The 17,594-nt window shown below is 42.3% G+C and overlaps 1 protein-coding gene across 2 annotated transcripts in view; it reads right to left on the reverse strand.

The window, feature by feature from the left end:
* The window catches only part of ZC3H7B (zinc finger CCCH-type containing 7B), a 58,665-nt gene extending 49,275 nt beyond the window's left edge, over positions 1 to 9,390 (reverse strand). The window contains exons 1-4 of one of the 2 annotated variants that reach the window (XM_015419228.1): positions 9,216 to 9,390; positions 4,573 to 4,633; positions 3,973 to 4,006; positions 1,650 to 1,847 (exon numbers count right to left, since the gene is read on the reverse strand). In XM_015419228.1, coding sequence (XP_015274714.1) covers positions 1,650 to 1,847; positions 3,973 to 4,006; positions 4,573 to 4,625 — 285 coding nt within the window. In that variant the 5' untranslated portion in view covers positions 4,626 to 4,633; positions 9,216 to 9,390. Of the gene's footprint in view, positions 1 to 1,649; positions 1,848 to 3,972; positions 4,007 to 4,572; positions 4,634 to 8,439; positions 8,452 to 9,215 lie in introns of those variants that run through there. The other variant, XM_015419227.1, reaches the window with a different exon arrangement.
* Positions 9,391 to 17,594: the final 8,204 nt, after the last annotated feature.

A 17,594-nucleotide genomic window follows, 5' to 3' on the forward strand; every position in this document is an offset into this window, starting at 1 on the left:
AGAAAGAGAGAGAGAAAGAGAGAGAGAGAGAGAGAAAGAGAGAAAGAGAGAAAGAAATATAGGTTATAACAGATGTAACCAAGCTGGAGATGGCAATTCTAAATCTCCTTCAGGACCATAAAGCATATATAAATGCTGAGTAACAATAGCGGCATTATTACACTTTCAAAGGTTTAAAGCGTTTCATGCACATTAACTTCTCTTAGACAGGTATTATCATCTCTGCATTATGGCAGCACCCCTGAGACTGAGAGTGCAGAGCTTACTGAGATCAACTAGTATGTTCAGGGAAAATATAAGGTTTGTAGTTCAATTACTAAGCCACTACTCTGTGCCCACACATATACAGCAAACACATGGTTTCCCGTGGCAGAGGCAGAGAAAGAACACACCAAGGTCTACAGGAATCCACACCAGGCAACTGGTACACCAACAACCCATCTGCAAGCTGTCAGATTCTCATGCCAGTGGAGGACTGGGAGGATAGAAGAGAGCCTTGTAAGTAGTTGGGGAAACAGGCAATTCTGTTCCCTATCCCATGAGACATCGAACATCGTATCAAGTGTGGTAGATAAGTGCACTTAGCAGCCACACGAGATCAGACCAGATTGGGCATGTTCAGGGGTGGCAGATCAGGCATGCTCATGCTGCACTTAGAACAGAAGTGGGCAGGCCCTTCTCAGCATCAACCTTGCTTTTTCATGTCAAACCAATTACACCTAGCTTTTTCATGTCAAACCTAGCTGTTTCTTGGCCACCTGACCACTTTTTCTGGCATCAGCTCATGTAACTGGGGGGAAATATTTCTTTCAAAGGCTTACACAAGATCCTGGAGTAAGAATATTTATTTTAAGTATCTGGAATTTATTACTCTTTGAAAAGGACAGCCTCACATTCTGAGAAGCCAATTACAGCAGTTCAGAACACCAATTTTTTAAAAAGTCTCCGCAATCCGGAGCTATGCCCCCTTTCATATCAACTCACTGTCTCCAATTAACATCTTGAAAAGCATGCCTTGTTCGGTTCGTCATGTACATTGAGTACACTACACTTGCTCTCTTAGATAGTATGGTATGATACTATCTATCTCTTAGATAGATGATAGTAGGTATCAACACTCAACTGTTGGATCAGGCCAGTCTGTGCTAAGAGTGAAAGCTCAACACAGGATAGTCTGTATATATGATCACAGGAGGATAATATGGTTAAGAATAACTTTACTCTTAGTCTATGTAAAACAAATACGAAAACAGAGGATTCTCAACAATCTTTATTGTTAGAATGTTCAGTGTTATTTACGTTTATTGTTTCTGAACACTTCTATGTAAACTGTTATTTCTTCACTCTGAAAAATAAAAATAAAAACTATAAAAGAAAAAGAAAAGCATGCCTTCTTTCTCATTCTTTCCCTAAAAACAAGGTATACTTTTAGCTTGCTCTGTAGAAAGATTAAGGGCTGTTCCACAGATGCAAGATCACCACACAATAACTGCAATGTCAAGTGACGACTTGCACATTCACAAGAGTCACAACAGATCTAACACCACTGAAGTTTCACATCACTCAACAGCACCTCTGTCCAATACTGTCCATCCACACATTCAGCCACAAGTCACCAAGTGTTGAGTAACCAAAATGCATGGACTCACCATGGTGAAATAGCAGGCAGCCCGATTGACGTGCAGCTTGCATAATAGATCCACTGGAATCATCACCTCATCTGAAGCTGCATATTCAGCCACATTCAGGCCTTCGACATACTGCACCAGCGCCAGTTTGAAATCCTTCTCTCTGAACAAGTCGTTGCCCTCTGCAAATAGGTTCCGCACCAGCTTTTGTAAAAAGGCCTGTCAGAAGGATACAAACAAAAACAAGACACAAAATTTATGGGAGACTGAAATTTCTGCATGCCCCCCCCCCCTTGCCATTCCATTGTATCCCTACTACAGAGCTCTAGACGCATCACCCCAGTTCAGGCTTCCCAAGTACTTACCGTGATTTGGCGGGGGACACAGACGACTTCGCGGGATCATTCCCGCGGGGACAACAGATGTGCCACACCATGCCAGCGCCAGGAAGTGACGCCAGGTGACGCTCTGGCAATGGGGCTGGAAACTCAATGGTACCATCGAGTTTTCAGCCCCATTGCCAGAGCGTTGCCCAGTGTCACTTCCTGGCAACGGCATGCTGCATTACAGGGAGGAATGTTCCGACCGGGGAGCATGTGTCCCCCGCTGGATCGTGGTACATACTTGGGAACCCTACCCCAGTTCCTACACATTAAAACTAGGAACACACACATAGTATGGTTAATTAACTACCTATACATTTTGTGACCCCAAAACTGAAGGAAATAGGCATTCCTTACCCAGAAGGTCACACTCTCTCGGCTTTTTCTCCCATGGCACACTAACTACAGCCATTAGTTTATTTATATATTCAGAATATTTTTATGCCACTGTCAAGGAGCTCTAACCTGAACCCTGTGGGTCGCCAGGACACTTGCACACAAATAACTGTTTATTTTTTAAAGGATTTATAAAACTTATTTCAAATTCAGTTAATTAGAAAAATTCATTAAACAGCCAACACATTGCTCTAAAACCATGCAACAAGAAAAAAAGAAACTAGCTCAACTGTCTAACACTTTTAGGATTTGCATTAGACGGCACAAACCTTAAGTTTCAAACTCAAGGCTGAAGCTCATGTGTTCTCTACATTGCTAGCAATTGCAATTCAAGCAGGTCATAGTTCAGGATCTCAGCTAGTCTCCCTTCTTCTGGGCCTTAGCTAAATTATAGTTTTTGGCCCAGCAACATCAGGTGAGGATGATATCCAACCGGAACATTTTCTCTGGAGAAGCCTCTAGAAGATTACCTCATCACCCCTGACTCTCTTTCCCCCATCCTATGGGGAGCAGGTTCTCATCAAAAGCTAATCACACCACCTTCATCTCTGGCCTTGAAGATGATAAGAACTGTATAGGCTGAGGAACCAATTAGTAACACCTAGGCCTGTTACTATTCCTATTCACCCTTAAGGGGAGGCCAGGGGAGGCAGAGACGCAGTGAGCAGGGCTTCAGAAGCAGATTTTAACTGGTGGGCTTGGAGTATGGGAGGAGACAATCCATCCAGGTACCCTGGCCCCAAGCCATTTACAGCCTTAAAGGTAAGAACCAGCACTTTGTATTGTGCCTGGAAACAGACAGGTAATCAGTGCAGATCATTCAGCACAGGGGTGATATAATCTCTGTAACCAACCACTGATGGTAGCCTGGGTGCTGCATTTTGGGCCAACTGAAATTTCCAAATCATTCTCAAAGGCAGCCCCATGTACAGTGTAATGGAGTGATATAATCTGAAAATGATCAGATCATGGATCATTGTGGCCAGATGTTATATCATACCATAATCCTATAGTTTGCTGTAGCCCTACTCATGCAACTGGGTGCTGATCCCAAAATACTTGTAGACAGGATTAGACAAGAAAAATGGGAGTTATATATTGGATTTACAGCTCAGGTAGTCCTTATGGCTAAAGGTTGGAGAGCAACCACTACTAAGGAGTTTTAGAGCAAACTGTTGTGGGTCCTCTCAACTGCTGGACTCCAGTGAGGGGTCCCAAGAGCAAGATAATGGCTCACTACATGAGCTGGATCAAGGCTATTTAAATCCCTGATAATGTTTCCCTTAACAAAATCCATACATTTACTTTGGACACTGAAAACTGGTTCCTAGAAGAAGCAAAGATCTGCAGGTAAACAGAGACTCATTGATTTTGACCAGAGCACAATTAGGCTAATGCTGAGAATGTATGCAAGTTCTTCCACATGAAAATATACCAGCCCAGACATGACAGGAAATTATTTCCCTTTCCACCCAAGCACCAATCAATATAAACTATCCAAAAGGACAGCACATATTGACAATATAATGTCATTTAGTACGTTCAGAGAACAAGTCTTACATTACCTCATAATCTTCCTGGCTGAGGGGTAATGTGGATCTAGAAAAGGATGAAGAGTTTTGAGAAAAACAGAATTATGCAGATACATGTGTCTCATTCTAAGTGTGCACACTGTAGGATGCATAATATATACAAGGATGCAACTCCAAATTGCTTAATATAATCTTAAAACTTCCCTTGGAGCTTGCTGGACTACTACTACACAGTGTTCAGATGCTTGCTTCTAAAAATGAACTCCCAGAAAGCATTTAAGCAGCTTTTTTCATTACCTCAATGTAGTATATTGCGTTGTCTCTTTGGTTACTTGCCACTAGTATGGATAGTACAGGTATACCAGTGGTGACACAAATACTAAGCTTAGACTTATACACACACTAGAATATTACCTTTCTATAGAAATCCACATTATTTGGCTATATGTGATTTGTTTGCATTTCTTTTAACTTTCAAGACAGTGATTGCAGTTAGCCTGATTTAAGCCACAGAATAGTAAAAGTCATCCATCTAGCACTGAGCTATGATACAAATAGTTACAGATTACTGAACATATCTCTCCCATACCATCTAAGTGATTACAACTTCAATCGAAAAGCAGGTTCACTTACTGGATAAATTGAAGCCCCTTCTCTATTTCCTCTTTCCTTTTTTGCCTCTCCATTACAGTCACTGCAGCGGGAGAAAGAATACATTAAATCTTTAAAACCTGGTGAGTTTATAATCAGTTGTGACTACTCCAGACCCACCTTTTGAATGTAGGATCCAGTTTAACAGCAACACGTGACACTTATTTTTTTCAGTGTCCATCTTTCTCCATTTCATTCTCCCTCCTCTTAAAGATGGCCATTTTTTAAAGCAAACAAAAGCCACTTGTGATACAGCCAGTACAACCCTCCTTAGGTTAGGATGTGAATTTATTTTTACTATGTTTTTATCCCAAACTTCCTCCAAGGAATGGGGATATGACTCCTCACCCCCATTTTACCCCAAATGGAACTCTATGCAGTTGGTCAGACTGGAAAAAATGACTGGTCCAAGAGCACCCAAAGAGCTTCAGTGGCCAGGGGGTTGTTGAACTTGGAGTTAAGGACTAATCTAGACAGCACATGGGAAATCATGATTGGGATCTCACAAATTATTTTTAACATTAAAAAGCAATTTGGGGAGGCTTAAGGTAAAGGTTTCCCTTGCTCGAAAGCCAGTCAAATCCGACTCTAGGGTGCAGTGCTCATCTCCATTTCCAAGCCGAAGAGCCAGTGCTGTCTGAAGACATTTCTGTGGTCATGTGGCTGGCATGACTAGACACCAAGGTGCACAGAACACTGTTACCTTCCCACTACTTATCTACTTGCAATGTCTTGCTTTCGAACTGCTAGGTTGGCAGGAGCAACCACTAAGCCACCGCTTACTGGATTACAATGACAATATACATTCATATCATACTTGTCCTTTCCCCCCCATCAGGAGCAATTGAAAATGTGCCACCACTCAACCTCTTAGACATATGTTTCTCAAAGTATGATGTAGGTTCCCAAAGGTGAATTAGAACTGCTACCAAGAGGTACAAGTACCTCCCCCAAACCTAATGTTTGTATGTTGTTTACACTGATGCTACAGGCAGGATGCTAAACTGCCCGTTTAACAAATCAGTCACGTCTATTATGAGCCAAACACATCAGACTAGGTCATTTTTACAGTGGTGAAACACAAGAAGCAATATTTTTCTAGTTCTTGCAGGGAAACTCAATGTACCTTAAGCATTTTATTTATTTATTTGATTTAAAGATCTTTTAAAGATTTTCAATGCATCTTTTCAGAAATGAATCAGAGTATAAATTGTGCAATGAAAGTCGAAAACAAAACTGCAACATAAATGAAACCATAATCCAGTATCACCTCCTGCACTACGAATGAAGACTAGCTTAGAATTGAGATCACTGAAAGTCAACTAGGAAAACAGCTTCTACATCTTTACAGGGATGTAAGAGACAGTCATGAATCCTCAGCCATATTTACTTAAGTCAAGTCCTGGTGAGTTCAGTGACTGCATAAATTGCAGATGCTGGTGAAGTTCCTTATGCAGGGACACCTCCATAACGTCCCACCTGCGATGCCTTAACCAATTCCACTTATAACTTCAGTCCTCACATCATGTCTGGGTCTGAATGGGACTACAAAGAAGTTATCTGGAAACTTACATGTACCTCATCAGCACAGGTGGAGCCTCCAGCAGGGCAAACAGCAGCTCCCCAGGGCTTCTAGAAAAAGCTAATCACCATTCCTGGAAAAATGAACTTGCCATGTTGTACCTTTTTTCTTTTTATGCCAATAAAGGTATTTGGATTGGATCGGATCCTGGAAAAATGGCACTTGGAGTATTTCTCTTATCAGAAGAATTTAAATCCCTCGTTCTCATTTTTGAGAGGAAGCACTATTTACTTTACCAGCCATTTGAGATTTAACTGGAAGAAATTTTGTGTCGTGTTTTTTTTAATTGTTTCATTAAGTGATAATGTTACATGTTTGAAAACTTCAAATCATTTTGTTCTACATAAATTGTTTTGGGAACATCTGTGTGTAAAAGCCAGAAAAAATATGCCTAGTAAGATCGATCAGAATGGGTCTGAGATGTTCTATATAGGGGGAAAGTTGCTTTTTTAACCTCATTGATATAATAGCACCAGCTGCCTTCTACTGTGCACAAAAGGGACTTCCTTCAACAGATGTTTATGGTTTCCAGGATCAGCCTGACAACTGAAATTATGGTACATGTCTACTAGACAGCTTCTATTCTCTCTAGTTAAAGTTCATTTCCCAAGCGATCATGTGAAATGTTTTTGCAAGTCTCAGAAAGTTAGGAAAGCAAAACCTCTACGTATACCTTGGTTGCACTTTCCAAGTCTACACCAGCCCAGGCCTTATTCCTAGCTACTACGACGGAAGACAGGAGGGCCTGGCGTAATGTGGTCCATGGGGTCGCAAAGAGTTGAACTCAATTGTGCGACTGAACAACAACAACAACTATAGGACATTGCACATTTTTGCCAATAGGTGACAAGGTGGGACCATGAGATACTTATTCTATTTTTTTAATTATGAAACAATCACATTAATTGTGAAAAGCCTGAGACAAACTCAATTTTGCAATTATTTTGTCAAACTCTTCAAACCATCATGACTAGAAATTTGATTTTATTACGTCAAGCAAGAGGTTTTCAAGATTTGAATAAGAACCCACAGGATGCAAAATATTTACTTCTGCAGGTGTTACCTAACTCCTGACACTAGACTCTACAATATTTATAAACATTAACTGCTTTGTACAACTTTGAAAAAAGTCAATTAAAATTCTCACATTTATGGAGAATGGGTTATGCTACATCATAATTCTCATCTTTCTGAAAACACAACACTGGCCCATTATCGCCTGAGTCTGAAAACTGCATTAATATTAATATGAACTATCATCACCATCTTCTGCCTTTTTCTGCTCTACTTTGTGTACATCCAACTACTTCTACAGTACCTCTCACCACAAGCCTTCTTGCTATGCATTTCTTCCTTTTCTGCACCTTAGTCTATCTGCATAATCTTCAACCTTCTAGGTCTACAAAATCTTCAAAATCACACCAAAGTCAGGAATAAATGATGCAAACATGAATCTCATGAATTCCATTCACCGAAAGGATATCCAAGCCATAGGAAGGCAAAGTAACCTTGACAGGCTACAAAAAAAGGATCTCAGGGTGTTTTTAAAAGGAACACTGCAGAATAAAAGCTTGAAACTGCAATGATAAAGAATTCTATACACTTAGAATACACACAGAACACCCCCCCAAAAAAGAGACACCTGTATTATTACTTATTTAAATCTCATAAGGTGCATACCTATCTCAAAATCTGAGCCTACGGGGAGGGCGGGATAAAAATCTAAATAATAAATAAAATAAATAAAAGACATCTGGGGTTAGTAATGTAAATGGGATTAGTACAATAAATCACCTGGTTGGAAGCCAGCAGTGGCTATGAAGAAAAGCAAACTCTCTTTCCATACATTCTACAGATGGAAACACAAAAACACAACATTGTTGTGCTAATTTGCTTTATATAAGTATTAATGTACAGGTTAGCCATGGCCATGCAGCTCAGTAGTGCTGCCTAGAGCTGCAAACCCTAATTTTAGGTTCGTTTTAATGGCACTCGTTTCTCAAAATATTTACAAGCACTGTTCAGGACCCTGCAAGACACAGTGAGAAGGGAACAAATGAGCTTGTTCCAACAGCAACAGCTTAACGAGTTTCCATTTCACTGCTCTTCGTTCACCCTCGTCTTCATTATATGATGGTTTTAGCTGTCAAATTAACACAACAGGCACAAAACATAGATTATTGTAGCCCGTTTGTGTGCGTTGGTGGCTATTTTCCTTTTCTTATGTTTGCATTTCCTGCCCTGTGTCATTCCAAGGTTTCTCTTACCTGCCCCCATTAACGCCCTAATAGAAACGTCTTCTGTTTTAATTTGAGCAAAATCGACCTTTCCCTACCACCAGCTCAAGGCCTCCAATCCCCGGCCTCGCTTAGCAGAGGCCACCAGCATCAGAAGTACATCAATGGCGGAAACAGTCAGGAAAGCGCCGTCTGCCTCTGGAAGCCACAATTTCCCTACGTACACCGAGTTAAACGCATAAACTGTTTAGGGTGCTTCCAGGCAGGAAAAAAAAATCCCACCAAAGCTTTGTTTTTCCATTTTACAATATTCGCACGACGACTTTTTCAAGTCCGATTATAAAACGACAGCGAAGAAAGCCTTTCTTTACCAAGCCCTCCCTCATCCGAGATAAGTGTTTATTTAAAGACTTTTTATGGCAACTGCACATAGCAAAAAGGAAGGGGAAAAAATCAAAACCAGAGACGGTAGGTACATAAAAATACCGGCAAGTTGCCTTTACTCAGATGAGTACCTGGGATCGCCATTAAGTGCCAAATTACTGCCACAGACCCCCCCCCCCTCACCCCCAATCCACCAAAGGGGGCCCGGGTGGGAAGGATACTCTTGATGAATTCGTTACAAATTACACCGACGACATTTCTGGGACTTGTATACCATATTTATTGCAGGCTGGTGTGAATAGCTGCGCTTAGAAAACATGTCCTCTACTCCTCTGCAAACCCATGCAGCATTTCTTCTGAGGTATTTGTCAAATCTCCATCCACCCGTTTACAGAAAAATAACAAAATTATAACCAACTCACCTCAAGTTAGGTATTCTCCCTATACTATAATCAATTCGCCTTGATAAATGGTATGGTATTACTAGAGATATTATTAGAGTATTATTACTATTAGTAATAATACTAATAATTGTTATTTAATTACAGAAGGTAGCATTCTGTTGCTGGAGCTGCTGCCCCTGCAGCTCCCTCCATGTGCCTCTTGGTCTTTTTTACTTTCATTTCCAGGTCTCTGTGGCTCTCCTTCACCGGTCAGGCAATATGCTTCCTTGTGATCCCTCCAGGTCCTAAAGCCCATTTGTTTATGCCCATCACCCCCTCCTCCAAACTACGCTTCAGTTATTACCATAAAGTAAATCGATTACTTGGAACGTATAAAATTCTTAAGTATTCAAAGGAAACAAAAGTCAGTAACATCCAGTGCCAATCTAAGGCAATAAATCTAAGCCCTTTACACCACAAATTGGAATAAGTATTATATCCCAGTATGACAAGTATATAGAGGGCATATTCCCCGTTCAGTCACCATAGTATTTACTTCCAGAGCCCCCAGATTTCATGCACAGTTACTTTGGAATAAAACCCATTAAATTAAGTAAGATTGACCTCTGCACATATTTACTGTGCTGCATCATAGGACAAGACCACCAGTGTGCTTTCTTTGCAAATACAGTTACAAAAAGTTCATCCCACCTTCATCATGTGATAATTTCCCCTCATTTGTTCCCCCAATTATTACAAGCAGGGGACACAAAAGGACCTGCAGAGGACATCTAATTTCCCCACTATTGCCACTTTCCCTTCCCTAAAAGCATCCATAGCTTCTCCCCTTTTCATGCTTCCTTTTCTTCTTCCCACCCACCAGCAAGCCTATCTTTACATACCCTGTCTTCAGCTTTCCCTCCTTCCCCCCTGGCAGCTTATACCTGGGAAAACAATGGTCCATTTGAGCAGTATTATCCAAAGGGGTGGGGGCCGGGGCCACTTCTGTGATAGGGTACCCAAGGACTTGCAGGGAAGACTAGACTCTTTTCCTCTCCCTGGCAAACACCATATCATCCCCTTTCCTTGGTTCCTTCTCTCCTTCCCACCCACCTTCTATCTGAATCCCATTTTCTGCTATATTTATTATTTATTTACTTCATTTATACACCACCTTCCTTCCTTCCCAATGAGGACCCCAAACAGCTTATATCATTATGTTCCACTTTATTTTATCCTCACAACAACCCTGTGAGGTAGGTTAGGCTGAGCATGTATAACTGACTCAAAGTCACCCAGTGAGCTTCCATGGCAGAATGGTCATTCAAACCTGGGTCTCCCAGATCCTAGTCTGAAACTCTATACCACACTGACTTTTCTGAGGGGGCTGCTGTTGAACAGTAGCTAACAGCCAGTGCTAGGTGAGTCACACGTCATGTGGTATCAAGTCTCTCAATGGTTGCTATCAGGCCAGGCCCTGGTGAGTCCTCCCTCAAAGGCCAAAAACAGCCCTAGAAAGTACCTTGCTTTCTACTTACAGAAACCCAGTGTTGAAACCTGGCAACACTGTTGTGGTTGCCTAGCAACCCTCATAACATAAGTTTCTTTAAAGCTACAGACACTGTTTCTGTGATTTGGGGGAGGAGTTAAATCCCAATTCAATTTTTTTTTTAGATTTCAGATTTTTCTGCAAATCTGGGTCTTTGCTCAGGGTTGTAGAAATAGCTGTCTTGTCTGTTCATGTTAGATATATTATTGATAATTATGATGATGCTAATCTGCAGCTGGCATATATTATTGATAATTATGATGATGCTAATCTGCAGCTGGCATTGAAGGTCTTTACACAATCTATACCTTTACAAAAAGAATGCAAACAGTGCCTTTAAAGTTGGCAACTCCAGCTGAGGAATTCCTGGATATGTGGGGGTGAAGCTTAGGAAGGGTGGGGTTGGGGGAGGGGAGGGAACTTAGTGTGGTATAATGCTATCCAGCCCACCCTCTAAAGCAATTATTTTCTCCAGGGGATCTGATGTCTGTAGTCTGGAGATCAATTACAACTCCAGGGGATCTCCAGGCTCTACCTGGAGGCTGGCAACCATACTTCTACCTCAAGTACCATGTTTATAACTGAAGACTGCAAAGGCCATTGTAAGTAGACCAGTCTATACCCAGCATCTGAGTGCACCTGTAAATTTTTCCAGGTACAGTTTTTCACATTGTAGGACTGCAGTGAGGGAAGATTTTGTTCTTCTGTGCCAGGGGTGGACAAACTGCAGTTCAGGAGCCGCATGTGGCTCTTTCACACAGTCTAATTTAATGTTAATAAAAAGCAAATTTGCATATTTGCATATTTTTCAATAAAAACGTGTGTGTGATATTTGTTCATGTCTTGCGGCTCTCAAACATCTGTGTTTGAGATGTTTATTCTGTGTGGCTGTTACAGTAAGCAAGTTTGGCCACCCCCCGTTCTGTGCCATTCCTGCAGCATAATTCTAAGCATGTCTACTCGGAAGTAAATATCACTGAGTTCCGCTCCTCCTGAAATACAGGAAACCTTTCACAGTCTAGACCTGACAATCCTAGCTATTCCAGTAAGAAACGGTGAACCTTTTATTTTATACACATAATCTAAAGTATTATTTATTAAAATATTTATGTGCTGCCTTTCCACCCAATTAAGACCCCAAGGAAATGAACATCAAAACATTAAGATATCAGAGCCATTAAAACAGGATTTGAAATAAAATTTAAAATAAAGGCTATATAAAGTATTTAAACAATTTACTAAAACATACAAACAGACATGACAACACGATCAGGGAGGAGAGCCAACAACTGTTGTTGGGGGGGGGTACACCAAACCAACCAAAAAAGTCTTCAACCACTAGTGGAAAACAAACCTCCCTGAGGAAGAAGTTCCAAAGTTCTGGCACCATGACTTAAAAGGCCCTTTCTCAGATTGCCATTTGTCTAAGCTCAGATGGCAGGAGCACTCAAAGAAGGCCAGCATACATAGACCAAGACTGGAGCAAAATACTCCCTGTTATGATGCACTCCAGTTAGCATTTTGGCTGCAGGGGGGAGGTTCTGTTAGGGTGCTGAGACAAAGGGAAGTGTTGTGGCTGTGCTCTGTCTATTTTTTAAACCTTTAAAAATGTTGTTTGTATTCTCTTATTTTACTTATTTTATCTACTGTTCTTGTTAGAAGCATTTAGACCTAATGTTTCTATTTTCGTCTGCTGGTTTGTTGACTAAGTTTGCTGATTAGGCTTGTTGATAAGGCTGAGCTCCTCCCGTGAAGGCTGAAACCAGGGCTGGGAAGTTGAGAAGCTAGCCTTGAAAGTTTCTATTTATTTTTAGAGTTTAGATAACGATATTTAGACATTTTATATGGCTTTTGTTAATATTACTAAAATAGTAACAATTTAAAGAGCACCTGGTTCTTTAAACAGAGCCATGTCACATTACAGAATGGAAGCTAGTTAAAGTCCCAATGCGATTGCAGCACTGGGGTGTGGAATTGTTAATTGCTAACATCTTTTATATTACATTATCTAATCTATTTTGGGGTTTTTATTTATTCTGTTTATTGCTTGCCTATTTACTTTGTCAGAGCTACTCCCATTTAAATGTGCTGTCTTAGCCGCTGTAGAACTACAGTGAGAAGACTTGGTCTTTTTCCTACTGACCTCAGCAGAAGCCCTTAATTTTACTTCTGGAACTGGAATTTGCAAACCCTGGGACCTCTGGATCTTTGTACCCTTGGATCTTTGCAAGCCTTTGGATCCCTGAGTCTTTGAATTTGGGTTTCTAAAAAATAACTATTTGATTCCTAATATGTGTTTGTATAAACTGTTGCCTTTCTACTTGTCTTTTGACTGATTTATGGATTTTGCTGCTGCTGCTGCTCCAAGATCCACCATGAGTAAAAAACGGCAATAAGTATTTGGTGGCCAACAGGATATTCTAATGAAACAAGGCAAACAAAGTAAACTCAAGGAGATTTTTTGATGCTTTCCCAATGTCAAATAGATTTGATGTTTTAAAAGATTGATCAGGATTGCTCTAAATCATCTTTAGATTTGAGTCACACCTCTTTTGAGCCAGCTAATCCAGCTAATAATGCTACTGCTCATCCTGAGACCTGCTCTCCTAATTTACTGTAGATTTTAGCATCACAGACTTTTCCGATTGCTGAAACTCTGCAGAAGATCTACAGCAAACTAGAACTAGCTACAAATAAATCTTGTTTATGTAGTACTAATCAGGTTAACTTCACTTTATTGGGACTAAGACGAAATGGCTAACTGAGATGGAAGAGTTCTCTGTTCAAGAGGATTACCCAAAGCATTTTGGTTTAGGTTTTCCTTGAAATTCTACCTTACCAAGGAAAAAAACAATATTTTTGGCCATCCAATTGGCAAACATCGACCGGTCTCCAACTTGCCCTATTTGGGCAAGATAATAGAGAGGGCAGTGGCGATGCAGCTACAGGGCTTTCTGGATGACGCTTCCATTTTAGATCCCTTCCAGTCCGGCATCCACCCGGGCCACAGGACAGAGACAATACTGGTCGCCCTCATAGATGACCTTCGGAGGCACCTGGATCGGGGTGGATCGGCAGTGCTGCTGTTGTTAGATCTGTCGGCCGCGTTCGATACGGTCGACCATTAGCTACTGACCCACTGCTGATATTGGAGTTCAGGGACTAGCCTTGCAGTGGCTTGTTTCCTTTCTCCAAGATCGGGGACAGAGAGTGGCGCTGGGGGATCAGCTATCCCAAAGGCACCTGTCACGACAGGGCCAGTGGGGCAAGGCAGAGAGGGGGAGTTCACAGTCCAGTCAGAGAGTCAAGTCAGAGAGAGAGCAAAATAACCAGAGCAACAGTCCCAATACATAAAGCCAGGCCGTAGTCAGAGTGTAACTGAGAGTCAGAGTCCAGATAAGCAAGCGTCGAAGTCAGGGTGCAGAACCGAGGATCAAGAGCCAGGGGGTCGTCAAAACACGGACTGGAGCCAGGAGCCAGGAAGTCAGTCAGTAGCCGAATACCAGGAGTCAGAGGTGCAGAGCTTCTGGTCTGAAGGACGAGTTTGCCAGCACGATTAGCCAGCAGTCAGCGACCTATTGAAATAGCTCGTTGGGTTGTTAACTCATTAGTGCCTCATTAGCACTGCCTCGCGAAGTCCTTGATCCTGCTAGAACTCCGGGCTTATTGATCTCCAACCGCGCAAGCGTGCCTCTTTGCATCTGGTTGCCAAGTCCCGGCATCTCCGATCCCTCAGCCAATTGACAGGTGGTGGAGAATCGGGTGGCGTGCTGCTGGGGCCAGGCACCGCCTGATCAGTTTCAGGTGCAGGCTGTTCTGGAGGCTGGTGCTCATCCTTTTTGGATGGTTTGGATGGTTTGGCAAAGGCTCCCGTGCCTCTGATGGTGTTAAAGGCACGGAGTCCTCAGTTTCAGAGCTCCCAGGCGCTGGGTCCGGGGCAGGCATGACAGCACCCACTGGAATGTGGAGAGCCCCAAGGGGCAGTCCTGTCCCCGATGCTTTTCAACAGCTATATGCGCCCTCTTGCCCAGGTTGCCCGGAGGCATGGGCTGGGTTGTCACCAATATGCGGATGACACCCAGCTCTATCTGTTGTTGGATGGCCGGTCTGAATCCAAACCGGAAGGTCTGGTGCTACAAGCCGTGGCTGGTTGGCTTAGGCTGAGCCGGATGAAATTGAATCCGATGAAGACGGAGGTCCTGTGCCTGAGTCGGAACAGTCCAGGGGTAGGGATCCCGGTCCTGAACTTCGATGGGGCACCGCTCGTGCCAGCATCGGAGGTTGGGAGTCTGGAAGTGCTCCTGGATGCCTCCTTAACAATGGAGGCCTAGGTAGCAGCTACCGCCAAGTCAGCCTTCTACCATCTTTGGCTGATTAGGCAGTTGGTCCCCTTTCTTGAATGGAATGACCTGGCAACAGTGATCCATGTTATGGTTACCTCGAGATTGGATTACTGTAATGCTCTCTACATGGGGCTGCCCTTGTCGCAAATCGAGAAGCTGCAACTGGTGCTAAACGGTGCAGCCAGACTGTTGATGGGAATCCCAATTCGGGACCACATCCAACCTGTGCTAAGGACGCTGCACTGGCTGCCTATAGCATACCAGGTCCACTTCAAGGTGCTGGTTTTGACCTTTAAAGCCCTTTATAACCAGGGTCCCGCATACCTAAGGGACTGCCTTTCCCCATATGTACCCCAAAGGACACTGCGATCGGGGACCCAGAACCAGCTGGCTCCCCCAAGCTTCAAGGAGGCCAGACTGGTGGCAACTAGGGCCAGGGCTTTTTTGGTGGTGGCTCCACTCTGGTGGAATGAGCTCCCGGAAGAGACTAGGGCCCTGCGGGACCTTTCACAGTTCCGCAGGGCCTGTAAAATTTAGCTCTTCCGCCAGGCTTTTGGAGCCACCACCACTAACACCTCCACCACCAATAATTAATATCTACTCTGGTGGAGCCCTGGTTCGCAGGTCCCTCAAACACAGCCAGTGCCAACTACCTGAGACAGCCGCAGAAGGCCAAAGAGTCAATTGGGATAATGAGGAATGTTGCTAGCACTTTATTTTGGTTGAATTTTAATATCAATATTGTATATATTAATATATGTGATTTTACTATGATGTTTGATGTGAATTTTACTCGTTTGTAAGCCACCCTAAGCTGGCCTTGGCCGGGAGGGCGGGATAAATAAATAAATAAATAAATAAAGTGAAGCATCACCTGTCTTTTCTATTGAAGAATTAATATAAAGAAGATTAGAATTATTTCCAGGACCTTTTATACGCAAAAACTTGTGTTGTCCTTTTTCTCAAGATCAGTTCCTTGCCTTCTCTTAGATAAGAGGGACCACATGGGCAATCTTAGTACTTTAGTTGTTGCAGAGTTTCTGGGCTGTCTGGTTGTAGTCTTGGCATTGTAGTACTTGATATTTCGCCAGCAGCCGTGACTGGTATCCTCACAGGTATAACACAGAAAGATGGAGTACGTTGAAGCAGAGAGTACTCCATCTTTCTGTGTGACATCTCTGAGGATGCCAGTCACAGCTGCTGGAGAAATGTCAGGTCATACAGTGCCAAAATCACAGCCATACAAGCCCAGAAAATCTACAACAACTAATGAACTCCGGCCATGAAAGCCTTTGACAATATAATTTCAATACTACTGTTAAACAACATTTTGTTAATTCTGATGTAAAACTGCTCCTCCCAGGAATTTTTAAAGGCTCTGCTGGCAAACAAATAAAGCCTTTACCTAAATCAGCAAAGAATAGTGATGCTCCTGGAAAGTTCTGTCTTTCTTCATGTATGAAGATTAATCATGATTCTCCTCTGCTTATTGACTTAACAATACCCTCTCCTTGGAAGAAGCACCAGAAGAGCTATAATCTTCCAGTAATAACAAGTCCCGATGTACTGAATGGTCTAGATATTCATTATAATCAAGCAGAATCTAATTTACTCTGTTCTTTCAACAGATTACCATTTTCTTTCTTTTTTTCTTTTTTAAGCCCCCGGAGGGGATTTTTTATTGATTTTTTAAACACTACAAAAACTAGAACAGAAAAAAAGGGAAAGGGAAAGCTACATATAAGGGAGAAAGTCAAGAACCCACTACTAACTAAAAACCCAAGAGAGGAGATCTCCAACTAGCTTTTTATACTTCATTCAGACTTTTCATCTTTGTACTTCTTATGAACTGTGTCAATCTTTTAACCCTTTTAACCATCCCCAGTTACATTTAATTGCCCAATAACAGTGCCCCCCATCATCCCCTAGAACCAAAGTTCTCAAAGGCACAATTCAGAGTCCTTCAGCCTTTACTTCTTCGTCTCTCTCTTCCGCAGTTTGTAGGAACTTTTCAGGGCTGATGCCCCCTGCTCAGACAAAGAGTCCTCACCAGACGAACCAGTTTCCAGCTCTCCACTGGACTTATCGTCCTCTTCTTTTTTCTCGTCCTCTGGCCTTCCCAGCTGCTCCTTTAGAAACTCTTGAGCTTTAAGAACAGAGTCAATCTTGACCTTCTTCTCCTTGATCCTGAATATTACTCCTTCTGGAAACAGCCATTTATATCCAATTGAGTTTGTTTGGAGGAAAAGCACAAGTTCTTTGTATTTCTTTCTGCGTTGTCTTACTTCAAATGGAGTATCCTTTAGCATTCTGACAGCATTCTCGCCCACCTTCAGGGGTGTCGCAGAAACTGCTTTCAGGATAGCATCCCTGATGTGCCTCTTCGAGAATCTTACTACAATTTCCCCAGGCAGATTATTTTTCTTTATGTATCCTGAATATGACCTGTAGGCCACATCCATGTTGTTGAGTAGCAAGTCCGCCTTTATATCTGCTACTGGGGCAAGTAGCTTACTCGTAAGTTCT

This window comes from Gekko japonicus, unplaced genomic scaffold (genome assembly GCF_001447785.1).
Source record: "Gekko japonicus isolate JY-2015 unplaced genomic scaffold, Gekko_japonicus_V1.1 scaffold37, whole genome shotgun sequence".
Classification (NCBI taxonomy): Eukaryota; Metazoa; Chordata; class Lepidosauria; order Squamata; family Gekkonidae; genus Gekko; species Gekko japonicus.